The following is a 27,750-nucleotide window of genomic DNA, read 5'->3' as shown; positions in this document are numbered from 1 at the left end:
GGGGCGGAGACTGGGGCGGGCGGGGTCCGGGCTGCGCCCCTGGCCGGGCCAGGCGGGCTAGCGGGCGGCGCGGGGGGAGCGGGGCTGGGCGGCGCTGCCTCGGGCTCTGTGCGCTGCAGCCCGGAGCCGAGAAGGAGGAGGAGGCGGAGGAGGAGAAGGAGGCGGCGGCGGTGGGTCCCGGGCGGGGGGAGCGCGGCGCTGCGGACCCGGGCGGCTGGCAAAGGACGAGGCGGAGGCTGAGGAAGGCAGCGGGGAGACCCGGGCTGCAGCAACAAAGGGCAGCGAGCGATTGGCCGGGATGCTGGAGAGGTTAGCCGGGGATCGGGGTGGCCCGAGGCAGCGGCGAACGGTGCACGTGCTTGCAGACACGGGCGAGTGTGGAGCCGGGGGGTGCACGCCCGGCGGGCAGGGGTTTGCTCCCCCTCGGCATGGGATGGCGAGGAGGCTGCAGCGACAGTCTTCTGCCTGCACCTGGCCTGGGGCTTGCAGGGTAGGGGTGTGTGTGTTCGGGGGGGAAGGATGCGAGCCAGGGGGCGGGCGAGTAGTCGCCCGGGACGGGACGGGAGAGAGGGTGGAGGAGGGGGCGGGATGGAACGCTCCGGGCGGCGCGCCCGTCCGCGCGCTCCGCCGCGGGAGCTGGCGACTGAGAACCTCGAATTTTAACTTCGCGTGCCCGCCCGCGCGTGCCCGCCCGCGCCCACCCCTAAATCCTGCGGCCGCCGCCAGCGATCAGCTCTCACACAAACTTTAGCTGCGGGCTAGGGGCTTTGGGGTTGAGTGGGGGAAGGGTGAGGGAAAAAGACTCCTGATTGGCGTTGCGCGCAGCCAATGAGGCCGAGCGTGTCTTCTGCCTGTAGACCCAATCCATTTCTGAAGGTAGAAGGGGCGGGTAGGTGGAAGTAGAGGTGGCGCGGTGTCTGGGAAGGAGAAAAAGGCCTGGACCAATAGGTGCCCGGAAGGGGCGGGCTCAGCGGTCTGTTGATTGGTACTGGCAGTGGAACCTCCCCCGGGGTGGTGCCGGAGGGGGGGGAATGATGGGTCGAGAGGTGTTCCTATGTGGAGGCGAGATGACCGGCAGGAACTTACCCCAATGGGCTGCAGAGTGGTTAGTGAGAGGGTGACGGACAGCCCTGTGGGCCAACGGGTGGCTTTAAGTGTCCGCAGTCTCGCCCAATGGAGCAGCGCTGGGGCGGGGCCGTGGCTCGGGTTTAATGAGACTCCATTGGGCTGTAATCAGTGTCATGTCGGATTCATGTCAACGACAACAACAGGGGGACACAAAATGGCGGCGGCTTAGCTCCTACCCCTGGCGGCGGCGGCAGCGGTGGCGGAGGCGGCGGTACCTCCTCCAGGCGGCAGCTGCGGTTTCTTTCTCAGGCAGCGGCAGCGCCCCCGGCAGGCGTGGTGGTGGTGGCGCGCGTCCAGGTCTGTCACCCACCTCGCGCGTTCCCAGGGGGAGGAGACTGAGCGAGAGGGGGAAGACGGGGGAGGGGGGCAGGCTTGGGGGCTGCGACGCCCCTCCCACAGGCCTCTGCGCAGGGGTCACCGCGGGGCCACTCGGGGTCAGGCTGCCCCCGAGCGTGACGGTAGGGGGCGGGGGAAAAGGGAGGAGGAACAGGCCCCGCCCCGCCTCTGGGCCTCCAGGGCAGGGGCGGGGTTTTGATGGTGAGAGGGCGGGGCTAAGTCGCGATGGGGGCGGGGCCTGAGGAGGCGGGAGGCGGGTGCTGGGAGGGGATTTCTGAGTAGGAGAGACCTGGTAGGTGCTTGGAGGGGGGCAGCGAAGGTGCAAGATTCTCTAGGGGTAGATGGGAGGGGGAATTGGAGGTGTGGAAACAGGTGTCGAAGGGGTACCAGTGAAGGATGCAATTTTGGAGGGATAGGAAAGGAGACTGAAGGCAGGTGATGAAGATGTAGGAGGACGAGATTGCAGTTATATGAGGACAGACTAAGGAAGAATTTGGGTGTGGTGGACATGAGTAGAGTTGAGAGAAAGAAAGCATTGCAGAGTAGGGATTGGATGAGTATACATCGGTGTGGCAGGTACAGTTGCTGTGATGGCAAAGAGGTATCAAGGTGAATTCTCATACTGGGATAGGAATGAGACTTGCCAGCCCAGGGATATATGAGGCATTAAGAAAACAAACAAACATGGAAGCATGGTATGGTTATGCTTGGAAGAATTTCTGAAGGAGAATACTCAGACAGCAGAGCAGATTTAGGTGAAAGGGGCAAAGAAGAGGGCCAATCTACAGATTATATCTGTAGCAGAAAATCATATGGGGAGAGGCGATTCAGAAGGATGGGCAAAGTTGCCGGTGTGAAGTGGGTAGGACTGGGCAACAGGTCTAGGTGGATGTAATTTGATAGACTGTGCCCAGAGCGAGGAGATAGGCCAAGAAAGGTATTAATTTGGGAGACAACCCATTTGGGTAGATAAATGGGCTAGATTTCTGGGTGACAGGAGTTCAAGTCTTGAAGGTGGGGTAGGTAGTGGGGGTACAGCTGTTGGAGGAAATCATGTAGGTTAACTTGAGTAAAGACATTTGATAGTTTCGAATCTTCTAGTAGTACTTTGGTATGGGCAAGGCTCAGGGAATGGCGGGGGGATGACAAAATTAAGATGTAGGCCAGATTACAAATGGCCTCCCTGGCACTATGAAGGAGTTTTAAGTCTTGCAGTTTGGAGAGGGTGTTGGTGATGGTGGTGCTGCTGGGAGAATGATGGAAGGGATGATACTGATCAAGATGGCACTGTACACATAAATTGATGTGTTGAATTGGAACCTCTTTGTACATCTATTTTAAAAATAGTAAAAAAAATTTAAAAGAGGGTATTGAATATGATAGAGTATTAGTGATTATGAGAAGATAGTGTTAAAGAATTGCAGATTTGTGCTGGGGGCTCACAACTGTAATCCTAGCTATTCAGGAGACAGCTTGATACAGGCCCAGCCCACAGCTGGAAAGTTTTATCTCTTAAGTCTTAAGTGGAGGCTTTGCTCAAGTTGTAGAGTTCTAGCCTTGAGCAGAAAGCTCAGGAATAGTGCCCTGGGCCTGAGTTCTAGCCCCTAGACCAGCACTTAAAAAACAAACAGATTTGGGAACAATGAACCCAATTGTATTTGGGGTGGAGCTACCAGGAAATTCAAGATAAAGAGTATAAAGAGTTCACTCAGACTCTTCAAGCTTCAAGGATGGCCAGGAGATGGTAGTAACAAGTGGCTATTAGTTGTGCTGAGATATTGTTTCTGTGGTATTCCAGTGAAGTGTGAAGTATATTCTTGCTTTATGTTTGTTTTCTTGCTTGCTTCTGTTTTATTTATTAATTTATTTTGTCAGTCGTGGGGCTTGAACTCTGGGCTTAGGCACTGTCCCTCAGCTCTTCAGCTCAAGGCTAGTGCTCTCTCACTTTGAACTGAAGTGCCACTTCAGTTATCTGGCCGTTGTTAATTGTGGTTAATTGGAAGTGAGAGTCTCTTGGACTTCCCTGCTTGGGATCCAAGAGCTTCAGATCTCAGCCTCCTGAGTAGCTAGAATTACAGGCCTGAGCCACTAGCTCCCAGGTTCTATATTTTTAAAAAATTCTCCCTGTCTTACTTGTGTACTGTACATTTTCTGATAGAGCACTAAAATAAAACACTATTTGTATACTCATACTCTTTACACATAGATCAAAATTAATTTGAGCTTTAATTTTTTTTTTTAGGAAGGCAAATATAATAATATTGGATGATTCTTACCCAAGAAGCTTCTTTTTTGTTGTTGGTTGTGGTGCTTGAACTCAGCCTGGGCACTGTCCCTGAGCTCTTTTATCTCAAGGCTAGTGCTCTACCACTTTGAGCCACAGTGCCACTTCCAGTTTTCAGTGGTTAGTTGGAGATAAGAGTCTCATGGACTTTCCTGCCTGGGCTGGCTTTGAACTAAGATCCTCAGATTTCAGCCTCCTGAGTAGCTAGGATGACAGGCATGAGCCACCGGGACCCAGCCCCAAGAAGCTTCCAATAGAGGTTGATTAAAGGTTGGGAAGGCTGGAGCTGGGAAGATGGCTCAGTCAGTGGTAGAGCGCTTGCCTTTCATGCATGAGGCCCTGGGTTCGATTCCTCAACACCACATAAGCAAAAAGAAAAAAGCCAGAAGTGGTGCTGTGGCTTAAGTGGTAGAGCACTAGCCTTGAGCTGAAGAGCTGAGGGACAGAGTTCAGGCCCCACGACCGGACACCCCCCCAAAAGAAAAAAAGTTGGGAAGGCAAAGTAATTTTTTTTTAAAGAGACATAAGAAGGTTATTTACGTGTGTGTGTGTGTGTGTGTGTGTGTGTGTGTGTGTGTGTGGTATGCTTGTCCTAGGGAGTAAATTCAGCCTGAGTGTTGTCAGCACTCTTACCATTTGAACCACAGCTCCAATCCTGGCTTTTTGGTGGTTAGTTGGAGATAAGAATCTCTAGTAAGATTTTCCTGTCTAGGCTGGCTTCTAACGATGATCCTCATCACGTTAACCTCCTGAGTAGCTAGGATAATAGGTGAGCCACAGGTGCCCTGCTCTGAGGAAGATTGTAACATTAAAGGGAAACTTGGGGGCCAGAGGGTAACTGGCTGATGGTGATGAGATGGTGTGAACGGAAGTTTTTGTATACTGATTGGACCTGCACCTTTGAGTAGAGGAGATAGTATGTCATTGCTGTGACACTGTATGTTTAATTTCTGTAACTTCTTGTGAAAATAAGTTGGAAACTGTCAAATGTATGGCATAATGTGAATGGAAGGTAGAGGATATTTAATGTGCTTTATTAAAATAGCTGTTCTTTGACTTTCCTATATCAATTAGAAAAAGACAACTAAGTGATCTGGTTCTCTACTTCTTTAGTTTTCTGCAATATGCCTTTGTTTTTCCATGTGCATAGACACTCCTGAATTTACATCTAGAGAAAAAATTGTTTTATACAAGTAAGTGTATGTGTGATCATTTCCAAAGCACCTTATACAGTGGTCCCCCCCCCCCCCCCCCCGGCCCCTCCATAATAGTGGTTCTCTAGTAAACCTGAGTATGAAAATCCATCTTTAGGCCAGGCACCACTGGCTCACACCTGTCATCCTAGCTGCTCAGGAGGCTGAGATCTGAGGATTGTGGCTCAAAGACAGCTTGGGCAGGAAAGTCCATGAAACTCTTACCTCCAATAAACCACCAGAAAACCAAAAGTGCGTCCATGAAACTCTTACCTCCAATAAACCACCAGAAAACCAAAAGTGCGACTGTGGCTTAAGTGATAGAGTGCTCGCCTTGAGCTGAAGAACTCAGGGACTGTACCTAGGTTCAGAGTTCAAACCCCATGACCAACAAAAGAAAAAAAAAAAAAAGAAAGAAAATCCACCATTATCTTTGTGTGTCATCTATTCTAGCAGTTGCTGGATATTTTAGTCATTTCTGATTGGGTTCATAGTGAAAAAAGCTACTTTGAGCAATCCCATACATGTCATCTGGTGCCCATGTGTACAACTTTCCCTAAAGTATACATCTGAGAATGGAATTGTTGGTTCATAGTCATGGTGACCATCTATCCCATCTTATTCTGTTGTCTCAATGTAATTACAGTACTTTTAAGTTGTCAAAAGTATCTGGATTTGGATGATGAATTATATGATCACCTTAGTCATATTATGTGCTTGTCTTTACTACTAAGCTTCCAAAGTGAAATACCAGGTTATATTCCTTCTAGCAGTAAGAGAGTTCCCATTGCTTCTTGTTCTAATTCTCTGGCTTATTAGCTTTTTAAAATTTAGCCGATTTAGGGGCTGGGAAGATGGCTCAGTGGTAGAGCGCTTGCCTTGCATGCGGGAGGCCCTGGGTTCGATTCCTCAGCACCACATAAAGCAAAAAGCAAAAAGCCGGAAGTGGCGCTATGGCTCAAGTGGTAGAGCGCTAGCCTTGAGCTGAAGAGCTGAGGGACAGCGCCCAGGCCCAGAGTTCAGGCCCCATGACCAGACCCAAAAAAAAATTTTTAGCCAATTTAATAAATTTTGCCTTTACCCAGTTAGTAATCAGGTTGAACAGCTTTTCATGTATTTATTACCCATTTGGACTCACTCATTTGTAAAAGTCCTGTTCAAGAACATTCTCTCCCCACTTCCACTTATTTAATTGGGCTTTGGGGTTTTTATTGCTATTTAGAAGTTTTTTTTATTTACTGTGAATACAAGTCCTTTGTCCTGTGTATATGTTGCAAATACCTTCTTCTGTTCTGTGGTTTGCCTTTATGGTGTCTTTAATGAACAGAAGTTCTTAATTTTAATGGAGTCAAATTTATTGGTCTTTCCTTATGGTTAGTGCTTTTTGTGTCTTATTTTAGAGACGTTTTCTACCCTTAGGTCAAGAAGATACTCCTATACAGTATTATTTCCTCAAAGCTTTATTGACCTTAAAAAGATGTATAACTGAGTAAAATACATTTTTCTGGCCCTCAGCCTCACAGTTACAAATCTATTGTACCTTTTCTTCAGTTTATTCTATTCTGTGTCTTGAAGTTTTACTTTTCTGCAACTACAACTAAAAGCCAGGTGCTGACTTTCGTCTCTTAGGAGAAAATGGTCATATAGACAGAAGTTCAGTCAGATTAGATTTTACAGGTCTCCAGCTGACAGTATTACCCTTTTCCCTTTTATTAGCTAGCATTTTATTGTGTTCCTAATGTGTGTCTGCCACCATCCTTGTTTTTTTCGTATTTGTTATTGCAATGATTCTTTTTAAGAGTTCTGTAAAACAGGATTGTATTCTCATTTTTATAGATGAAAAAAATTGAGAGTTAAATTGATTTAATGCGTGTCCAACATTCCAAAATTTAGTGGGATATGTCTCAGCACATGACACCTACTTATTGAGTAAGATTTCTGAATCCTGGTTTTCGATAATATCACAATCAAAGACTATAGCCTGATTTAAAATTGTTTTTACTTTTACTGTTGTAGTGCTGAGGGTTGAAGCCTCTTTCTGGCTAGCTTAAGTGCTCTGTCACTGAGCTATATACTGCTAGCCCCAACTTACTCTGTCCTCCCTCTCTTTGGGACATGGTCCCACTGTGTAACTAGAATGTCCTGCAATTCAGGAATCCTCTTGGCTCAGCCTCCTGAGTGCTGGGATTATGGATATGCAACACCATGCCATGCCTTGTACTCATCAGCCTTACTTTTAAAGTAACATGTACCAGTTAAAGCATATGAAAATATATACTGTGAAACTGGAAAAAACATTGTTAAAATAAGTAGTGTCCAGTAGACTTTAGATGTATGGGTGATAAACCAGCTGTGCATGGTGGTGCTTGACTATAACCTAGCACTTGGGAGGCTGAGGCAAAAGGTTGGAGAGTGGAGTGCCTAAGGTTGCCTTGGCTTCATAGTAAAACTTGCTCCACAGTAAGGCTGTGTCCAAAAACAAAACAAAACAAAAAAACACAAAAAAAGTAGAAAAAATTTTCTGTAAATCCATATGTGTGTGTATATATATATATATACATACATACACACACACATATATATATATTAAAGATAGAGGGCTGGGAAGGTGGCTCAGTGGTAAAGCGCTTGCCTTGCATGCTCGAGGCCCTGGGTTCGATTCCTCAGCACCACATAAGCAAAAAGAAAAAAGCCGGAAGTGGCGCTGTGGCTCAAGTGGTAGAGCGCTAGCCTTGAGCTGAAGAGCTGAGGGACAGCGCCCAGGCCCAGAGTTCAGGCCCCACTACCGGACCCAAAAAAAAAAAAAAAAAAAAAGATAGACCTAAAAATTGCTTGGCTCTTAAAAGGCAATCCTAATTTTGTTTTTGTGCACTGGATATAAAAGACGTCTAACATAGCATTCTGATGTGCTGTCTTTCCAAAATAATCTTAAAAAAATTCAGATATCAAGTTATTTCCTAATACATTGTTCTTAGTCTTTGTCATTAGAAACTGGCTAAGCTAATTCGTGATTAGGGAGAAACCTAGGATTGAATAGAAAATTTTAAATGCCAAAAAACCCACACTCTACAGTTATTTGATTGTTCTTTAAGTGCAAGTGTTTAGTTATCATTATTACTAATCAGTGTACCCTGGCTCCAAAGGCCTGATGACTTCAAATGACTTTTCATCTTGTCTCTAAGATCCTCTGTTTTACAAGGGATCAAATTTCCTGTGAGGTTCCTAACAGTGTGATTAAATTTTAGAGACTGAAACTATTGAGCACTTAAATGCAGGAATGACTATGCAAACCTAATTCATGGGTTTCATCCGGAGTTTTGGGACATGTCTCTACTAATTTATGGTGATGATGTTGAAACTAATCTTTGCTAGGGATTATGGAAGCCATAATAGTTTATTGATGGTTCAGTTATTGTTTGTTGAAGCAGATTTACACAATTATAGTTTAATGACATAACAAGAATATTGTCAACTAGGAGAGCATGACATGAAAAATTAAACTTCCAATTAATATAATATGTATTAGTTGAAATGCTAATTTTCATGGTGATTTAGCCTCTTAGAAATCCTTGGAACACATTATTAGCTTATGAATTGAAAACTATGTTAATGAGTAGTGGGAAAGAACTTAATATTACTCTAAAAAGATGGAGAATTAAATATTCAGTCCAACTAACATTTATTGAGTGCCTGAATTAGACTCATAAATACAAGTCTTCATCATATGTAGCCTAGAATGGCATTGACCTGTCATCCTCCTTAGCTACCCAGTTCTGGGATTACAGGTAAGAGTTAACACATCCAGCTTGTTACTTATTTTTTAAATTAACACCTCCTCCATTATTTCTGAAGGTAAAATTCATATAACACAAAATGAATAATTTTTTTTTTTTTGTTGGTCGTGGGGCTTGAACTCTGGGCCTGGGCACTGTCCCTCAGCTCTTCAGCTCAAGGCGAGCGCTCTACCACTTGAGCTACAGCACCACTTCCGGTTTTCTGGTGGTTTATTGGAGATAGGAGTCTCACGGTCTCTCCTGCCTGGGCTGGCTTTGAACCTCGATCCTCAGATCTCAGCCTCCTGAGTAGCTAGGATTACAGGCGTGAGCCACCAGCGCCCAGCTCAAAATGAATAATTTTAAAGTGAACAATTTGCTGGGGACATGGCTCAAGTGGCTAGCAAGCACAGGGCCTCAGTTCTAACCTCTCTACTACCAAAACCCCAAAATCAAAAAGAATGTCAATAAGGCAAGCAATTCAATGGTATTCAATACATTCACAGTTATCTGACCATGGCCTCTCCTTTTCTTTCCTTCCTTCCCTCCTTCCTCCCCCCTCGCCCCCCCCCCTTTTTTTTTTCTTGGTCATGGGGCTTGAACTCTGAGCCCTGGTGTTATTCCTCAGTTCTTCAGCTCAAGGCTAGTGTTCTAGCACTTGAGCCATATCGCCACTTCCAGTTTTCTGAGTGGTTTATTGGGCTGGCTTTGAACCACAATCCTCAAATCTTAGCCTCCTGAGTAGCTAGGATTATAGGCAAGATCCACCGGTGCCTGCCTGGAACCGTGCTTTTATTTCTAGTTTTTCTTTTTCTTGCCCAAAGCACTTAGAGGAGGCCTTACAGGGGGCTATGTTCAGGGAACATTATTTCTCTTTGTATTTGTTGGTTCTTTGATTAGTGTTTATAACCAATTGATGTGTTTTGCACCTTAAGCATTAATTTTAGAAGGAGTAGACACGTCCAGGACTTGAAAGTTTTACATATGGGTGACGTTTGATGTGAGACAGCAGATCTAAGTAAACCAAGGGTGCTATTTTAAGCTACTGTGCCTCCAGGTTGTGCAGGGTGGTGACAGAGGAAAACAAAGTCAAAGTTCCCTCCCTTAACAGTGTATATTATATTTTAGAAGATATTGTTACGATTTGTGCATGCTCACTCGGTTATACAATGGGCTTTGAAAAAAATTCAGGAGCTTATAAAAGAGAGCTAAAAATAATATAGTAAGTAAAACTCAGGATGACAAAAGAGTAAACTGTATTATTAATCTTTATTTTTTTTCTACCACTCTTTTTGGCACGTCTATAATCTCATGACTCAAATGTTATGACATTGATTTTGAAATAACACACGGGTTTAGTAAAAGCTTAGAGGAGGCCTACATAGTACTTATGACCCAGGATATTTCGACTCTTCTTTTGCTGACATGAATATTTCTGAATAGTGTTGATGTTTATATAATTCCACTGAAGCTTAAGGCTCAATTTTGGACTAAGCATTTCTCTAGCTCTGTTTAGAATAGTATGTAATGAATGATATAAACAGTTTTATAAGACTGTATGGTACAGCCATATAATTTGCTGATTTTTTTTTTTAAAGCTGGAAGTAAAATTCTTTACAAACTTGAAAACAGTCATTTAATGTGATATAGCATGGAACTTCTTGAATTAATTTAGAATGATTTGCTTTATCCAACTTTAAAGTTTTTCTAGGAAAAAAGAATGACACAGGAATAATGATTTTTGTGTTTAAGCTTGTGGCTGAATGTCTGTCTATGTGTAAAACAAGTCCCAGTGCTCAGAAAGAGAGAAGTGGTATGGATAATTCTAATCAGGAAAAAAAAATCATTTCTATTTGGAATTTGAATGAATTATGCATTTTTTTCCTGTGGATTTGGCTTTCTAGTTAGATACTGCTTAGGCTAAAATGAAATTGGTTTTCAATCTATTCTCTTAGCTTATATCAATTTACAGTGGGACCAGTGGGATGTTGGAAACAAATCAGGCTAAGATTAAAAAATTTGTAGTGGATAATATACAAAGTGGATAATATACATGTGTTTAGTTGAGAATTGGCTACAGATAAGAGACTTCTGATTTTGTTCCTCTCCTAGTGTGGATTTTTTTTTTTAAACACTGATTCTGCTTGTAGAAAAGAGCTGCTGAGTTACATCTGCTTCTGCCTCATTAACTCTGTTGGTTGGTGTCAGATGAGAGCTAATTTTGAGATTAAATTGAGGAGTGGGGTGTGTATGCTGGTAGCTGGGGGAAGGGAGAAGGATATAAGGTTGGTTGTTTTGTGTTGGATCAAAATAGTTATTCACAGCTGGTTTTAAATTTATTTTTTTGCTTTTGAAGTAAATACCACTGTGTCCTAAGATGTCACCTTTGTGAGTACGTGTTTACTATTGTGAAAATTGATAGGTCCTTCTCTTAGGTGAAGTTCTTGGTCATATCTTGGTAGTGTAGTCAGTACCTAGGTGCCAAGTAGTCTTTGGGACAAATAGTGAATGCTGTCCAGGAAAGCGAAACTGATGTTAAAACAAATTTTGACTTTCCCACATTCCCCCCAAATGTTACATTTGTATAGCTATGTGAGTAATGGTGTTTGTTTTTTTTTCTCATAATGGGAAACTCTGTGTGTGTGTGTGTGTGTGTGTGTGTGTGTGTGTGTGTGTGTGTGTGTGTGTTCATGCGCACGCATGTGTGCGTGCCCGCACGTGCTTGAACTTGCCTGGGCACTGTCCTTGAGTTTTTTTGATCTACCACTTGAGCCACAGCTCCACTTTCAGCTTTTTTGGTGCTTAATTGGAGATAAGATCTTATATAGACTGTCTTGCCTGGGCTGGTTTCCTCACATGTCAGCCTTCTGAGTAGTTAGCATTATAGGACTGAGCCACCAGCACTTGATCGGAAAATCTAATTTTCAGTGTTTTGAGAACATGTGCTCACTTGGGAAGTGCTTGTACAGAAATTAAGATGATGTAGAGATTATCATGGCCTCTGAGCAAGGATGGTTGGCCTGCACATTTGTGATGTGTTCATATTTTAATGCCAATGATTTTGTGGGGAAACAATTGGGAGAAGCAGTGTGCCCACCCCCCCACCCCCAAATGAAATTACTTCTTTAGATACTTTCCTTGGTGCTGTATTTCCTGGTCACATATCCTTGAGATATATTGCCAGTTGGAGTATATGTATGGTTGTGGAGTTGTGTTTGTTATTAGTTTGTAATAGTTTTGTTGCTGAATTTAAGAGATGTCCTTATGCTCAAGTGATCATTTGATTTTTTTTCTTTTGACAGATTGGCCTGAAGACCTGGACAATCTTCATTTTTGTTATGGACTGTTTTTAAAGTGTGTGGAGTTCAAGTTCCGGTATTTTCCTTTATTTTATTACATTTTTAAGTTATGTTAGTATTACTGAAATGTAATGGTAATGGATATGAACGATTATTTCAATTGTGGATACAGATTGTGGTAAAAGTTTGTCATGAGGACATATTTAGTGTACTTATTAGTTATGAAGTGTATTTTGTTTTAATATATGCTCCTATGTAACCAAAATGCCTAAAAGCAACTTTGCAATATTGGACACTTTCCTGTGATCTCTTCTGCTTTCTGCAGTTGTGTTTTATACAGTTGAGTTAAGTTAATTGTGATTCATCTTGGATAAATGGTGAAAGATGGAATAATTACTTGGATCTAGTGAAATGTCTTGTAATGAAATTTTGCCCCAAACCATTTTACTTTGGAAAGATCAGTTTCCTGTTCTAAACTTACTGACACAGAATGATTCCTGTGTTCTGTGCTGAAATTGGTTACACTGAAAAGCCAGTGATTTCATTCCTAAGCATGCCATATTCCAAGTTTTATGTCAGTGATTTTTATAATGGCACAAAAGGCAGTGCTTATTAGATTTGCAGATGGTAGATAGGACAGAGTCAAGATTCAAAACAAATCTTTAGGAAGTTGGAAGATAGACTCAAACCAACAGGATGAATCTGTAGTAAACTTTTTTTTGGGGGGGGGTTGGTCATGGGGCTTGAACTCTGGGCTTGGGAGCTATCCCTCAGCTCTTCAGTTCAAGGCAAGCACTCTACCGCTTGAGCTACAGCACCACTTCCGGTTTTCTAGTGGTTTATTAGAGATAAGAGTCTGTCTTTGAAATGTGATCCTCAGATCTCAGCCTCCTAAGTAGCTAGGATTACAGGCATGAGCTGTAACGAAAGATTCCGTTTGACAGCATTTTTCAAGATTTGGCATTTTAGTTGGACTTCATGCTCAGTATGGCTAGTATGGCAGGGCTGTTGAGGGAATTTCTCTATTTCTAATTGAATAAGGTATGGAATGTCAGATTTTAAGATAGACATTAGTTAAAAATAGTGAGCAACATAACAGTTGGTGGGGGTCAAGGAATGAGATGTGAGTGGTTTATTAAGGTGGGGCTGAAGGAAAGTGACTTTAGTTTCATTTCTGTGGAGGGGGTGGGGGTGGATGGTGTTATTGGGGTTTGAACTTAGGGTCTCACGCTGTCACGTGGCCTTTTCACTTAAAGCTGGGACTCTACCGCTTGAGCCACAGCTCTACTTCTGGCTATTTGCTGGATTAATTGGAGATAAGAGTCTCATGGACTTTTCTATCCCAGCTGTTTTCAATTCATGATCTTCAGATCTCAGCCTTCTGAAGTAGCTAGGAGTACCGAAGTGAGCTACCAGCACCTGGCTTGTGATTTAAAAAAAAAAAAAAAGTTATTAAATAGTTGTATAAAGAGGTTACAATTCCCTAAATTATAAGTACAGTGCTTCTTGATCAATGTCACCTCTTACATTAGTCTCTTCCATTTTTGTTTTCAAGAGTTTGAAGGTCTGTCATATTGAAGGAATAGCAAATAAAAACAAATGTGATTGTTAGGACTAGAAGTCACAGGGAGGCAGCTGTGTATGTGTGCGCGTGTGTGCATGTGCATGCGTGCTCACGTGCCAGTCTGAGGTTTGAACTAAGGGCTAGGTGCTGTTTCTTAGATTTTTTGCTCAAGGCTAGCTCTATACTGCTTTAGCCACAACTCTACTTCTGGCTTTTTGGTGGTTAGTTTGGAGATAAGAGTCTCATGGATTTTTCTTCCCTGGCTTCAAACCATGATCTTTAGATCTCAGCTTCTTGAGTAGCTATGATTAAAGGCATGAGCCACTGGTACCTGGTGGGAGGCAGCTTACCGCCCCCCCTTTCCCCCATGAGCAAGAAACATATTACAAGTAGAGGTGTGCAACAGTGACATGAGCTGCCTTTAAAAGTGACTAATTTTCATTAACTGCAAATGTTTTAGGTAAAGATGTGATGGCTCCTTTTTGAGGATGTTGGACAAAGTTTTCTTTGTTGGACAACTAAGTGTTGGACTGGATGATTTTGAAGATCTCTTTGGCCCTGGGTTTTTGAATATAAGAAGACAAAAATGAAGGGAACATATACTTCCTTGATCTGAAAAGAGGACAACTACCTCCTTAAATTGTCTCTTTCAAGCTGTTGGAACAATTGTTTTGGCCCAGTTGTTTTTCAGTAATACTGCAGAGTCTTTGTGTTCTATTCTTCAGTATATATCTTGTTAAAGTTTCTAGAAATCCTAAAGGTATATTATATCCTATTTGATATACTTTATCTAAATAACCTACGTGGCAACATGATTGAAGCTTAAGTTAGTTCTCGAGGTTTCCCTGCTAGACTTTGGTAGAACTAGGATGTAGAGTGATGAAAGTGTCTCTGCAGAGGCAGGGCTGCTAGAGAAGACAGTTATGGCCCAGGCAAGAACAGTATTGGACTTGGATGCTAAAATAATGGCATTTGAGTCTTAAGCCTGAAGTTGTTACATTGAGCAAGTTTCATCTTCCTGTGAGCCTGCTTACTTTTAGAATTGTATAGAAAGATTAAATGGCAAATTTACATGTGAGCACACTGTAAACTTTAAACTATAAAAAGAGGTAAGATGTAGGTGTTATTGGAGAACAAGATTCAACCCAAGTCTGGCCCAGTTCCTAGACCCAGATTCTTTCTCCTGATGCTCTTGGCAGATTTCTTTAGTACCAGATTGGAGATGAAGAATGGACCATCTATGCTAGGACTCTCTCAGAAAGCTTTACTACTGTCCAGCTGGAATCAGATCTGTAGGAACCTCTCTTGTATTGAGATGTTTAATAGTTCCAACTTTTTGTGTGTGTGATATTTGGAATGGAATCCAGTGCCTCACTTATGCTAAGAGCAAGCACTCTTACCACTTGAGCTACACCCAACCCTGTTTCTGTGTATTAAGGTCAACTAGAATAGTATTTATTTTAAAAGCAAAGAGTTATTATATTAGTTTCAGTCTTCCAACTAGTGGGATAGAGTATTATGGATCCTATACAGAGTAATGAGAGGATTTGGTTCATAGTAGTTAGTGGGAAATTTTCTTATGTGTGAGACTTTGAAATATATGTAGTACCTAGCTGGAATCAGTCCTTTTTTTTTTTTGTCAGTCATAGGGCTTGAACTCTGGGCCTGGGCGCTGTCCCTCAGCTCTTCAGCTCAAGGTAGGTGCTCTACCACTTGAGCCACAGCACCTCTTCCAGTTTTCTAGTGGTTTATTGGAGATAAGAGTCTCACTGACTTTCCTGCCCAGGATGCTTTTGAACCATGATCCTCAGATCTCAGCCTCCTGAGTAGCTAGGATTACAGGTGTGAGCCATTGGCGCCTGGCTAAGATATTCCAACTATTGACGGTTGTGATTGTGTGCAGTTATAATGCCATCATGCTTGGCTGTGAGTGTGTGTGTGTTTTCTTTTTCTGAGTGCTTTTTTCCCCTCTAGGCTAGTATTCTACTACTTGAGTCACAGTTCTACTTTTGGCTTTTTGCTGATTAATTGGAGATCATGGACTTTATTCCCTGGGCTGGCTTTGAACTACTGCCCTCAGATCTCAGCCTCTGAGTAGCTAGGATGACAGGCATGAACCACCAGCATCCAGCAGATTTTTTTTGGATATTGATTTTATGTTTGCAATAAATGTAATTCAGATTATTTTCATATAATTTTATTTTAGTAAAGGTAATCCATTAATTTTTATCAGTCATGGGGCTTGAATTCTGGGCCTGGGTGCTGTCCCTCAGCTCTTCAGCTCAAGGCGAGTGCTCTACCATTTAAGCTACAGCGCCACTTCCGGTTTTCTGGTGGTTTATTGGAGATAGGAGTCTCATGGTCTTTCCTGCCCGGGCTGGCTTTGAACCGAGGTCCTCAGATCTCAGCCTCCTGAGTAGCTAGGATTACAGGCATGAGCCACTGGCGTCTGGCTGGTAATCCATTAATATTAATGACTTAGATGTTCTCTCTCTTTCTTTTGTAATACTGGGGATTGAACCTTGTGCTTCCTAGCCAAGTGTCTATCACTTAAGCCACACTGCCATCCAAGCTGTGATGGCTATACTATGTGACTTCATATAAATAAGAGGAAAAAATTCTGAGAAAACAAAATCTTTGTCAGACTGTGACTTAATTTGTGACTGGAAAATGTAGTCACTGTCTCTTGTTCAGCATTTCCTTATCATTAACTCCTGTGTTCAGTTTGTATCTAAAAATGTAATATTATAGAATATTTTAATTTATTTTTAAATATTATAGTGTTAAGACTCATTTTTTTCTCCTTTTTGTCTTTGAAGGTCTCCCAGTTAAAGATGTTCTTCACTTGAATGCAATCTGTCCTGTTGGTAAAATAAGAGAGCTATCAACATTGCCTTTTTGTCCTCTTTTAAATATCTTAAAGATGGATGTTTGTAAGATGTTCCTTAATGTGGTCTGCCTATTTGTTGAATTGTAACTGACTTTCAAGTTCTGTTAAATACAAAGAAAACCTCTATGGGTAACTTTTGTGTTGAAGTCACTTGTCAACCATGGTAAAACTTGCAAACCCACTTTATACAGAGTGGATTCTTGAAGCTATACAGAAAATAAAAAAGCAAAAGCAAAGGCCTTCTGAAGAGAGAATCTGCCATGCAGTCAGCACATCCCATGGATTGGATAAGAAGACAGTCTCTGAACAGCTGGAACTCAGTGTTCAGGATGGCTCAGTTCTCAAAGTCACCAATAAAGGCCTTGCTTCATACAAGGACCCAGACAACCCTGGGCGGTTTTCATCAGTTAAACCAGGCACTTTTCCTAAGTCAACCAAGGGGTCTAGAGGATCATGTAATGATCTCCGCAATGTAGATTGGAATAAACTTTTAAGGAGAGCAATTGAAGGACTGGAGGAGCCAAATGGCTCCTCCTTGAAGAACATAGAGAAGTATCTGAGGAGCCAGAATGATCTCACAAGTACCACCAACAACCCAGCCTTTCAGCAGCGGCTGCGACTGGGGGCCAAACGTGCCGTGAACAATGGGAGATTGCTGAAAGATGGACCACAGTACAGGGTCAATTACGGGAGCCTAGATGGCAAAGGAGCACTCCAGTATCCCAGTGCTTTCCCGTCCTCACTCCCACCTGTCAGCCTTTTACCCCATGAGAAAGACCAGGTAAGTGAAGGAGGAGAGTTTCTAATATCCTCAGATTTTTCTAATCTCAATGTTAATTTTTTTTACTCTTACACTTTCATTAAGTTTTACATGGACAAAGACTCTTCTAGTGAGGTATTATAAAATCAAATGTTTTACTTTAGAACAGGCTTTTATATTTTAAGATTTATAATTGTTCCACAACATATATTGGGTTAAAAATTGTTTTAGAAAATGTTAAGCTTTTCTTATTCACTGGCCAAGAATTTAACATGATGACCTTTTTTTTTTCTCCTGGTACTGGGGTGTAACTTATACTCACCTTTGTGATAGCTAGGCAGATGTTCTTCTACCACTTGAACCCACACTCCCTAGTCCTTGTGATTTACTTTTATTCACGAATTGCTAATCAATGAATATTACAAGGTACTTTAATCTTCCTCATGACAGCATCTTAACTGGGTGTGGTGGTACATAACTGTAATCCTTGTACTTGGGAGACTAAGACAAGAACAATGTAAGTTTGAAGCCAGATCTTGTCTCAAAAAACCAGGAAAGAAAAGAAAAAGGGTCATATATAGTTTAGACTCCTAAGCAACATTATTTGTTTATCTTTCAGCGTGATTTTTAAGAATTACAAACTTCTGTCGAAAAATAATTTTGTGTGCGTGTGCCAGCCGTTGGGCTTGAACTCAGGGCCTGGTTTCTATTCTGAGGTTTGTTGCTCTTGAGCATTCTACCACTTGAGTGAATCACAGCTCTACTTCTGGCTTTTTTAGTGCTTAATTGGAGAAAAGAGTCTTACAGATATTCTTGCCTGGCCTGTCTTCGAACCATAATCTTAGCTTTTAAAGTAGCCCAGTCTGGTGCCCAGCCAGACTTCTTATTTTAATACTGGTAACCTTTGCACGCCTGAATTGTTTTAATATGTGACCTAATACCCAATATTCCTGCTTTCACTTTTTTATTGTCTAATTCTCAGTGTGTCTTTTTTTTTGACATGGTTTCCATTGGCACGGGCTTGCCTTGAACTCACCATCCTTCTTTCATCTCCTGAATGCTGGAATTACAGTCATGCACTCCATTGCCTCACCCACTTTTATTTCTCTAGGCCTTCCGTTATTTTTGTAGCATTATGAATGTTTGGTTTCTCCTTCCATTACTGCTATGACTAAGTCTTCAGTTTAATATGATTTTCCTTTGTTGTTCAAAACTTCTCAAGTAATCAACCAAACTAGAACCAAAATCTAACACCAATGAGATGTTTGTAAGTCTAGTCCCTCAGTTTTGGGGCTTGTTGCTTGCTCTCAGTTAATTTTACCTTCTCTAAACCTTTAACCATTGTTAACAGAGATAGTGGTTATATATTTAAGCTATGTATTTTGAAAGGGTTGAAACCTAACTGTTGCAAAAGCTAGTTAATTTCTTGAATGCCATGTACCTTTTTTTTCCCTCTGGGTTTTAGCTGGTAGAACTTGACTAGGTTTAGAACATTTGAAGCCTAGAATTTATTTCCCTTCTATATTTGTACCTTAGCCTTCTACAATATTTATTTTATCTGTTGATGGTATTTTTTTAAACCAACCACTAATAAAGATGAGTGAACTCTGACACTTTCTTCTTAATAATATTTGTTGAAAAAATATGAAAGTGACTCATCCTAATTTTTGTGTCTGACACAGCTCCTTTAGGCACCTCTATTTCTCCTTAAGATATTTTTATTAGTGTTTATATATAAATATTTATGATAAAATTCCTTAAAGGAATATAGAACCATTTATTAATAGATTTGGGTATCGTGGTATGTATTTTTCTAAAATATGCAAGGCTTTATAGTTAGCAGGTATGTAGAATAATGCAGGCATCTTTAGTTAATTTAGCAGTATGGTTTTCTAATTTTATGATCTAGGGGATATTTTTACTTGTGGTAGTACAGTCTCCATAAATTTTCCGTAGTCCTTATTCTATCCTTCACTTTAACCTTGCTTGTCGTTTCTTGCTAACTTTACTATATTTTTTTTCAGGCAGCATCTGTGTGGAAGTATTTTTAGTCTAAAGGAAAATTCATGTCTGAAAGTGTCTAGGATTGAGAAAAGAGTAATTTATTGCTTAGCATGCAATTGCTACTGTTCTTTTTATGACACAGATCTCTGAATTGTCCAGTTAGCATCATCATTAACAAGAGAAGCTAAGAAAATGTGTCCTACAGTTCTTACTTAATGACATTTGGGGATTAGTTCTTTCAAGTAACCATAAGCTAATTCTTGAGCAAATAAAAAATAAAAACTGCTTCCAGACAATTTGGCAACATGTTTCTTTTGCATATAATGATAGCATTTTTTTTTCCTTGAAAATTTTAGTTCAATTACATATAATGTATTGCCTTTTGAACTTAGAAGTGGTAAAGAGTTTAAAACCATGTAACCTTGCTAAATGCACACACCACACAAATACACACACACACATACACACAGATACACACATACTTACACACACTCTAGAGATATATTAGAAACTCTTAACCTGAGATCCACAAATGAATAAATGTGCGTAGGTAAGTAGATTAGTCCATAAACACTCCCAAATGATATAAATATACCTTTCACCCCATTTTTTTTCCTTTTTGGCAAGACTGGGTCTTATGATTGCTAGTAAGGAGCTCTACTACTAGAGCCATGCCTCTAGCCTTCCCAGCATTTTTTAGGCACATGGTCTGTAGCTTTATCAGATTTTTTAAGGGCTCCAAAATGACATATAGCCAATGTGAACATTTTTTTGTACTGCTAGAAATAGTTTATTTTTTTATCCTAAAATCATAATATGATTAGCCTATTATATATATATATATATATATATATATATATATATATGTATATTTGGAAGCAGGGTCTCTGAATAGCTTAGATTGGCCTTAGCCTCTCAAATGCTGAGATTGAGCAAAGCACCATCACATGTGGCTATGACGCTTGATTATACAGACTGTTTAATCTCTGTGCATATTGGTTGTACTATAGTTTTGTTCACATAGAATTTTTCCTGTCTGGGTATGCACCTGAGCCATTACAGGTCAAGTCACCACATTTACCCTCCCTCCCTGGAGATGGATTCTTGTGAACTTTTCTGTCTGGCCCTGCCATCTTCTCAATCTCAGCCTCCAATGTTGCTTGGGATGACAAGCATTCACTACTGTACCTACCTGTGATTTGAGAAAAGGGGTTTTGAGCACTTCTGCATGGACTGGCCTAGAAAACCATGATCCTCCCATTCAAGTAGCTAGGGTAACAGTTGTGAGCCACTAGTGCCCAGTTTAGATTATCATTCTTGATATTCTCAGAGTTTGTAGAAATTGCTCTGTGGGAGGAAACTTAAGCTATACATAGAAAAAACTTTTCAGAGATGGTGTGATCTCATGTACAATTTAGTCAAATAATATCTTTCAAAGAAGCTGTCATCCTTTTTGTTGTTTTTGAGCAGTTGAATTTAATTATAAAACAGAAAATAAAAATAGTAAGATAATAGCTGGTGTTTTATAAGTGTTAAGTACTGGCACTATTCCAAGTGCTTCATTTTTTTTTTTTATCTCCTTGACTCATCACGGTAACTGAGGGAAGTAGATTATTATCCTGACTTTATAGATTAAAATCTGAGGATCCAATCTTAAGCAGTTTGCCCAAGGTCACTTACAGAGCTAGTAAATGATCAAGTCAAGATTCCAAAGAGATAGTCTTACTTCACAGAGTCAGGCTGCTAGGCTTTTGCCCTTTATAAATTTCTTCCTTTCTTTTTCTTTTTGAGACAGGATCTCACTAAATAGCCCTAGCTGGCTTCAAACTCATGATCTTCCTGCATCCAAGGATTACAGTAGTAAACCACCTGTTTTTTTTTTTATTAATAGTAAAAGTCTCTTTCAGCTCTTCAAATGATTAGAAGCAATTTTCCCATAGATTTCTCTTTGTAAATAACATAGTTGGAATGAGCTTATTATAGTTTTTTATTTTTTTAAGCAGATGCTATTTATAATATTAGCAGTAGGGGAATACAGTAGGGAAAGCAGTAAATCTTTGTCTAATTAGATTTAACATCATCATTATTCCTATGCATGACTACTAGAAGGAATACAATGTAAGTTAAAATAGAAGAACTTCTTTCTAAAATGTAATTGCACATCTTCTGATAGTCTAGAATTCAAATTGGGTATTACAACACTGGCTTCTTAGCACAAATTCTTTGTATTTATTTAAGAAAGCTCTCTCTGGTGAGGTGATATGGAAATGAATTAAACTACTGAAGATAAAACTTTATCTTTGACTTCGTGAGGAAACTCCTAAAGGATAGTATTAGTGTTTCTCATTAAAAGTGGTAAAGCTCAATTAGGTTGGATTATGAGGACTATAGAAAGTCAAATATTCTAAGAAAGACTTCAGTTATCACCAGGCACTTTGTAGCAGTAAGATTCCATTTGAACATTTAGCCTTTACTATTTTTATAAAGTCAGTTTAGTTCAATTTTAAATGGATTCCTGGGTATTTAACTTTATTGAGACTATCCCCCAAATTTAGTAAGTGTCAAATCTTATAATGTTTCTGCAAATTCTCATTCTGAGCTGGTATCATTACCAAGTAGGGTTTTTTTCTTGAAGAAATGTACTATGAGAATCTTACAAAAACCTTCATAATTAGAAGAGTAATGAGATTTTCAGAAAATATTGTTTTTTAAAGGAACACAGATGATTAGAAATGAAGCTGAGAGACAGAGTCTAGTTACTTGTCCATACACTTTTTGTCCTGTTTGTTTGTTTACTTATTTATTTTTGAGACAGTGCTTACTGTAGAGCCCAGGTTTTTCTTAAACTTGCAGTCTCCTATCTCTTGAGTGCTGAGTGCTGAAATTACAACTTTGAACCACTATGCCCAGCTCCCTAGCCTAAAAAGAGAGCATTTTATTAGAAATCTTGTCAATATAGCCAATATAAAGTATTAACTGAATATACATGTACATTAACTGAATATACATGCACACCCTACATGAATTTCTTGAGTAAATGACATAAATTAAATAACATAATTTTTAGATTTTCCTTTCTTTGATTGTTCTCTGCTCTTTTTTTCCCTTATGCAATCCCATTATCCCTGCCCTACTGCATATTCCCTCATGTCACTTGGATTTCCCCAGTACTAATTAATTTTTTTTTGGGTCTGGTCGTGGGGCCTGAACTCTGGTCCTGGGTGCTGTCCCTCAGCTCTTCAGCTCAAGGCTAGTACTCTATCACTTGAGCCACAGCATCACTTCCGGCTTTTTTCTTTTTGCTTATGTGGTGCTAAGGAATCGAACCCAGAGCCTCAAGCATGCAAGGCAAGCGCTCTACCACTGAGCCACCTTCCCAGCACCCCCAGTACTAGTTTCTAATCCTAAAGGAATAATTGGTAATACGGATTTTTTTGGCAGAAATATCCATAGTTTTTTATGTGAGGCAAGCGCTCTACCACTGAGCTACCTTCCCAGCTCCCAGTGCTAGTTTCTAATCCTAAAGGAATAATTGGCAATCTGGATTTTTTTTGGCAGAAATATCCATAGTTTTTTATGCTATTAGAGCACCCCAATGTCCTTTCCTCTGTTGACCTTAGTTTTCCTTTGAAGGTGTTACATTTCCCAAAGAGTTAGTTAAGTCATTAACTGAAAGTTTTGTAACATCCTGAAATATTACAAACTTCAAGCTTAATTTTGGAATTTTAGAATCACTAAAGTCTGACAAGAGCCTATTATGATGTGAAAGATCAGGTGGATTAAGTACTTGCTGTTCCAGGATCAGGGAAGGAGATGATTGTATATAGTTCTTCTTGTTCTTGTAATTAATTAAGCTTCAGAAGTTCTTAAAGGGATCGCAGAGTGAGGGTTGCTTTTGGTAAGCAGGTAGTTCCAGTTGTCAAGGCATTATGGAGAGGGAGGACACTCCGATTGTCCCCAACTACTTAGTTGGGTCACCTGGAAGATAAAAATGAATAGACTCTTTTCATTGCTCCTGAGGCATGACTGCTTGTTCCACATTTGAGCTTTTATCAAGATAGGACTTGTCTAGCCTTTTAATAAGATAGGCTTGAGGTAAAGCACCTACTGCTAAGTGGAGGACTTTTGATTGTTCAAGTGAGTGTTAAATCTTTGGATCTTAAATGTAGAGTATTTGATACTTTCGATACATTTTGCACAACTCTAATCTTGTGTTGAAATATATATTTGGTTTGTAAGAGCAACATGTGATTACCTTAGTTTTTTTTTTTTTTGTACTGCTGGGAATTGAACCCAGGGCTTCATGCTCTACCACTGAGTCACATCACTAGCCCTGTGACATTTCAGTGTGAAGATAACCTGTATTTTGTAGCTTTGAAGTTATTAACAGCTAAGTACTATTTTCTCATTTATTCTGACCTTATCTTAAATGGTAAATTTTACTTGCGCATTTCCTTCAAACTTAAAATGGTACATTTTAAATGTTTCTTAAAATAGATGTCCACACTGGGCACCAGTGGCTCATACCTGGTAATCCCAGATACTTAGGAGGTTTAGATTTAAAGGTCTCAGCTCAAAGTCAGCCTGGGCAGGAAAGTTGGTGGGACTCTTTATCTCCAATTAATCACCAAAAGCCAGAAGTGGAATTGTGGCTCAAGTGGTAGAGTGCTAGCCTTGATGAAAAAAGTTCAGGGACAGTGCCCAGTGCCCTGACTTCAAGCCCCAGGACCAGAACAAAAAAATAAAATAAAAATATAATAGTATATTTAATCATATAATACAGACTTTTTTTAAATGTGTGTATGTGTGTGGCATGAGCATGCCAGTATTAAGGCTTGCACTCAGGGCCAAGGTGTTGTCCCTTAGTATTTTTCTTCTCAAGACTGGCACTCTGCCACTTGAGCCACAGATCTGTTTTCCCATATTCTTTATATATCTAGAGATCTAGATATATATATTTTGTATTATTTCTCATCTATGGGAAATGGGATTGTTTTATCATTGTAGCAGCACTTTTTTTTTTTTTTTTTTGGTCGGTCTTGGGGCTTGAACTCTGGGCCTGGGCGCTGTCCCTTAGCTCTTCAGCTCAAGGCTAGCACTCTACCACTTGAGCTACAGCGCCACTTCCGGTTTTCTGGTGGTTTATTGGAGATAGGAGTCTCACAGTCTTTCCTGCTCGGGCTGGCTTTGAACCGAGATCCTCATATCTCAGCCTCCTGAGTAGCTAGGATTACAGGCGTGAGCCACCAGCGCCTGGCTAGCACATTTTGATTTTGTTTGTAGAATTTGACTTTGTTTATACATTTATAGTTTTCTGTTTTATTTAAATAAATACCACATATTTGATAAAATTGTTCTGTAGCCACACCAATATTTAAAATGTGAATTTGATCTTAGGAACTTTCATCTCATCCATTAATGTTTCTAAGTATATAAACAACAATTAGCTTACCAAATTAAAATTAGTGAATGAATCAGCCATGTAATTTACTGGTGACATTTTGAGTTAGTGGGGCCAGAGGGAAGTATGTTTTTATTTGTGGGTATGTGGGTGCTCATATCTTGCCATCTTCAGGTGGTGTTGGGGTTTATATATTGTAAAATACTAAAGGCTCTTGTGCTTCACTTTGGGACTGGATCATTTCCCAAAAAAGTCTTTAGGAGTGGCAGATTTTACATTAATGTTTTTCATTATACAAGTGAACCTTTCAATTAGCAGAATGTGGTGTAGAACATACATTCTTTTGCTTCATTTTATGAAAGGTAATGCCTTGGAAAATGTGGAAATGAGTGTCAGAGTTCTGGAGTAAATGATATTTTAAACTATGAGACTGTTCTCTATAAAGAAATAAAATAAATAGTAATCACTGGTCTAAGGAAACTCCAGGAAGGATTTGTGTTAATTTGACAAGTGGGTTTAAAGTTCTTTTAGCCACTATTTTCTGGAAACCACCTTTGTTCATACATCCTTTCTCTAATTTGCTTCACTTTTGATCTTTGATAAACCAGCTGCAATTTTGTTTCATTAGCAAACTTAACTGGTTAACAGATGTTCATTTTGGCTTGATTGTGTCCTTTCTATTAGAAACAGCATAGGCATACATAAAAACCATGCTGTGCTGTTTCCTGTCTGTAGCTAGACTGGCAGTTCAGAAGAGCAACTTAATTTCATTTACAAGTTCAGTTTTAATTCCTCAGTATTATTCTTATAGGTATACAGACATCTTAGCTCTTGTTCCCCTCATCAGGAAGGTCTTTTGTTGTTAATCCTCCTCCATCTGTTAGTCTAGTACACTTCCCTCACCCACTTTTTTTTTTAAGCATTGCAAAATCTTAGCATGCAGGGAAAAAAGGTATTGCAGGAGAGATAATTGAGATGTCAGTGACTCTTCTACAGTTCAAGGGAAGGAGTGGGAATAGCCTGGTGAATTTAGATAATTTCTTCCATCTTCTTTGATGTGAGCTAGCTGCCATATGGAGAGCAGTGAGGCCTACAGGAAGGAGGTGAACCTGGTCTGGGCTGCCTGTGATGTTCAGAGCAGTGTGGGCTGGGTGCCAGAGGCAACACTCTGTGATTTCTCTGGTAGTTTCTGATGCCACCAGTCCTGATTTTTATAGGTTTCCTGCCATGCTTGTTACCCTCCAATCATAAGGAGGAATGATGAAGTTCAAGAAACAGTGTAAGGATTATAAGTAAGAGAGACAATAGTAAGAGGAGACAAAATGCACAAACTAAATCCAGTAATATGAACACACATCAAAAGGTGATTCCCATTTGATGTTTGACCTGTTTCTAAAATGGTATTTTGATATCATATATATGCCTCTATCCTATATAACAGAATACAACCAGCTATTGAGCCTTGAATTGTGAGTGAAGCTGCAGAAAGTAAGATGTGTTAGTGGAAGGGTGTGGACTGTTTAAATAAAGTCAGGTTTTCATTGAACTACCAGTGTATGGAAGGGACTTGGGAAAGGTAAGCAGTGGAGGGAGGCAAGGTTCTCTTTCTCCCTTAACTTTGAAATTTAGAATTATTTTGTTTTGGAAAAGTTGAAAGAGCGGTATAACAAATACTATATTTCTTTCAGTTGGATTCACCATTCGTTAAAATTTTACACATTCTTTCTCTTCCGGTATGTATTTGTATATGTATGTATGTTTATGTGTGTCATGTGTATGTGTATACAAACATACACATATGTATTCACAATTTTTAGACAAACTATTAGAGAATGAGTGGCAGACTTTATATATTACAACCTTAAATGCCTCCCAAATGTCATTTATGAATTTTGACTTTTGATCTAGGACCTAGTAAAGTTCATGCATTCCGTTTGGTGTTTGCCTCCTTTGTTTTTGTTTGTGGTACTGGGATTGAACCCAGGGCCTTGTGCATGCTAGGAAAGGAGTCTAATGTTTGAGTTACTCCCTAGTCCAACATACAAGTTCTAGGCATTAGGAAGTATGAACACTTTTGGGGAAACAGGATGGGGTGGGAGTGACATTATGCTGCCTGGAACACATGGTTTCTGTAGCCTTTAAGTCAAATTTTGTGTTTAAAGTTGAAAATCTGTGAAAGTTTTGAGTTATGGTGTACCATAGGCTGAATCAGCTTAGAAAGGAGTGGATTGTAGTTTTATGGGAGTAACACTGCCTGAGACTGGTCCAACAAGCCTGAGTTCTAGGTCTGATGATACTTTCTTTTTTTGGCCAGTCCTGGGGCTTTAACTCAGGGCCTGGGTGCTATCCCTGAGCTTCTTTTGCTCAAGGCTAGCAGTCTACCAAATGAGACACAATGTCACTTCTGGCTTTTTCTGTTTATGTGGTACTGAGGAATCAAACCCATGGCTTCATGCATGCTAGGCAAGCACTTTACCACTAAGCCACATTCCCAGCCCATGATGATACGTTCTAAATCCTTCCTTCCTTCCTTCCTTCCTTCCTTCCTTCCTTCCTTCCTTCCTTCCTTCCTTCCTTCCTACCTTCCTTCCTTCCTTCCTTCCTCTCTCTCTGTCTCTCTCTCTCTCTCTTTCTTTTTTTGTGTCTCATGGGAATTGAACTGTAGGCCTGGGCACTGTCCCTCATCTCTTCAGCTCAAGACTAGTGCTCTACCACTTGAGACACAGTGCCACTTCTGATTTTCTAGTGGTTTATTGGAGATGAGACTATCACAGACTTTCATGCCCAGGCTGGCTTTAAACCTAGATCCTCAGATCTCAGCCTCCTGAGTAGTTAGGATTTCAGGCATGAATGGCCACTGGCGCCGGGTTACATTCTGAATCATTTCTAAAGGCTGGAGCAGAGGACGACGTCTGCCACCATTTTCTCCTATTTACTCCTCCAAATTAAGATTAGATCTGCTAGTATGGCTTTAGGCGTTTGGCAGTGTTTTGTTATTTTTTCCTCCATCCTTTAGTTGTCCTTTCTCCCCCCTCACCCAACCCACAGTCTTTCTATGTGATCCAGCCAGGCTGATCTGGAACTAACTCCATTCCTCTCCCTATTTCTCCTTTCCTTT

At 40.6% G+C, this 27,750-nt stretch overlaps 1 protein-coding gene across 6 annotated transcripts in view; it reads left to right on the top strand.

Annotated features, from left to right (window-relative positions):
* The first annotated feature begins 218 nt into the window (after positions 1 to 218).
* The window catches only part of Kat6b (lysine acetyltransferase 6B), a 172,920-nt gene continuing 145,388 nt past the window's right edge, over positions 219 to 27,750 (top strand). Inside the window, exons 1-3 of one of the 6 annotated variants that reach the window (XM_042690157.1) lie at positions 219 to 309; positions 12,017 to 12,089; positions 16,397 to 17,248. In XM_042690157.1, coding sequence (XP_042546091.1) covers positions 16,628 to 17,248 — 621 coding nt within the window. In that variant the 5' untranslated portion in view covers positions 219 to 309; positions 12,017 to 12,089; positions 16,397 to 16,627. Of the gene's footprint in view, positions 310 to 1,116; positions 1,426 to 12,016; positions 12,090 to 16,396; positions 17,249 to 27,750 lie in introns of those variants that run through there. The other 5 variants (XM_042690156.1, XM_042690160.1, XM_042690161.1 and 2 more) reach the window with 5 other exon arrangements.

Source organism: Dipodomys spectabilis, unplaced genomic scaffold, assembly GCF_019054845.1.
Source record: "Dipodomys spectabilis isolate Male_0828 unplaced genomic scaffold, ASM1905484v1 ptg000136l, whole genome shotgun sequence".
Taxonomy (NCBI): domain Eukaryota; kingdom Metazoa; phylum Chordata; class Mammalia; order Rodentia; family Heteromyidae; genus Dipodomys; species Dipodomys spectabilis.
The sequence above is the reverse complement of the archived record's forward strand: the minus strand, read 5'-3'. Positions and strand labels throughout refer to the sequence as shown.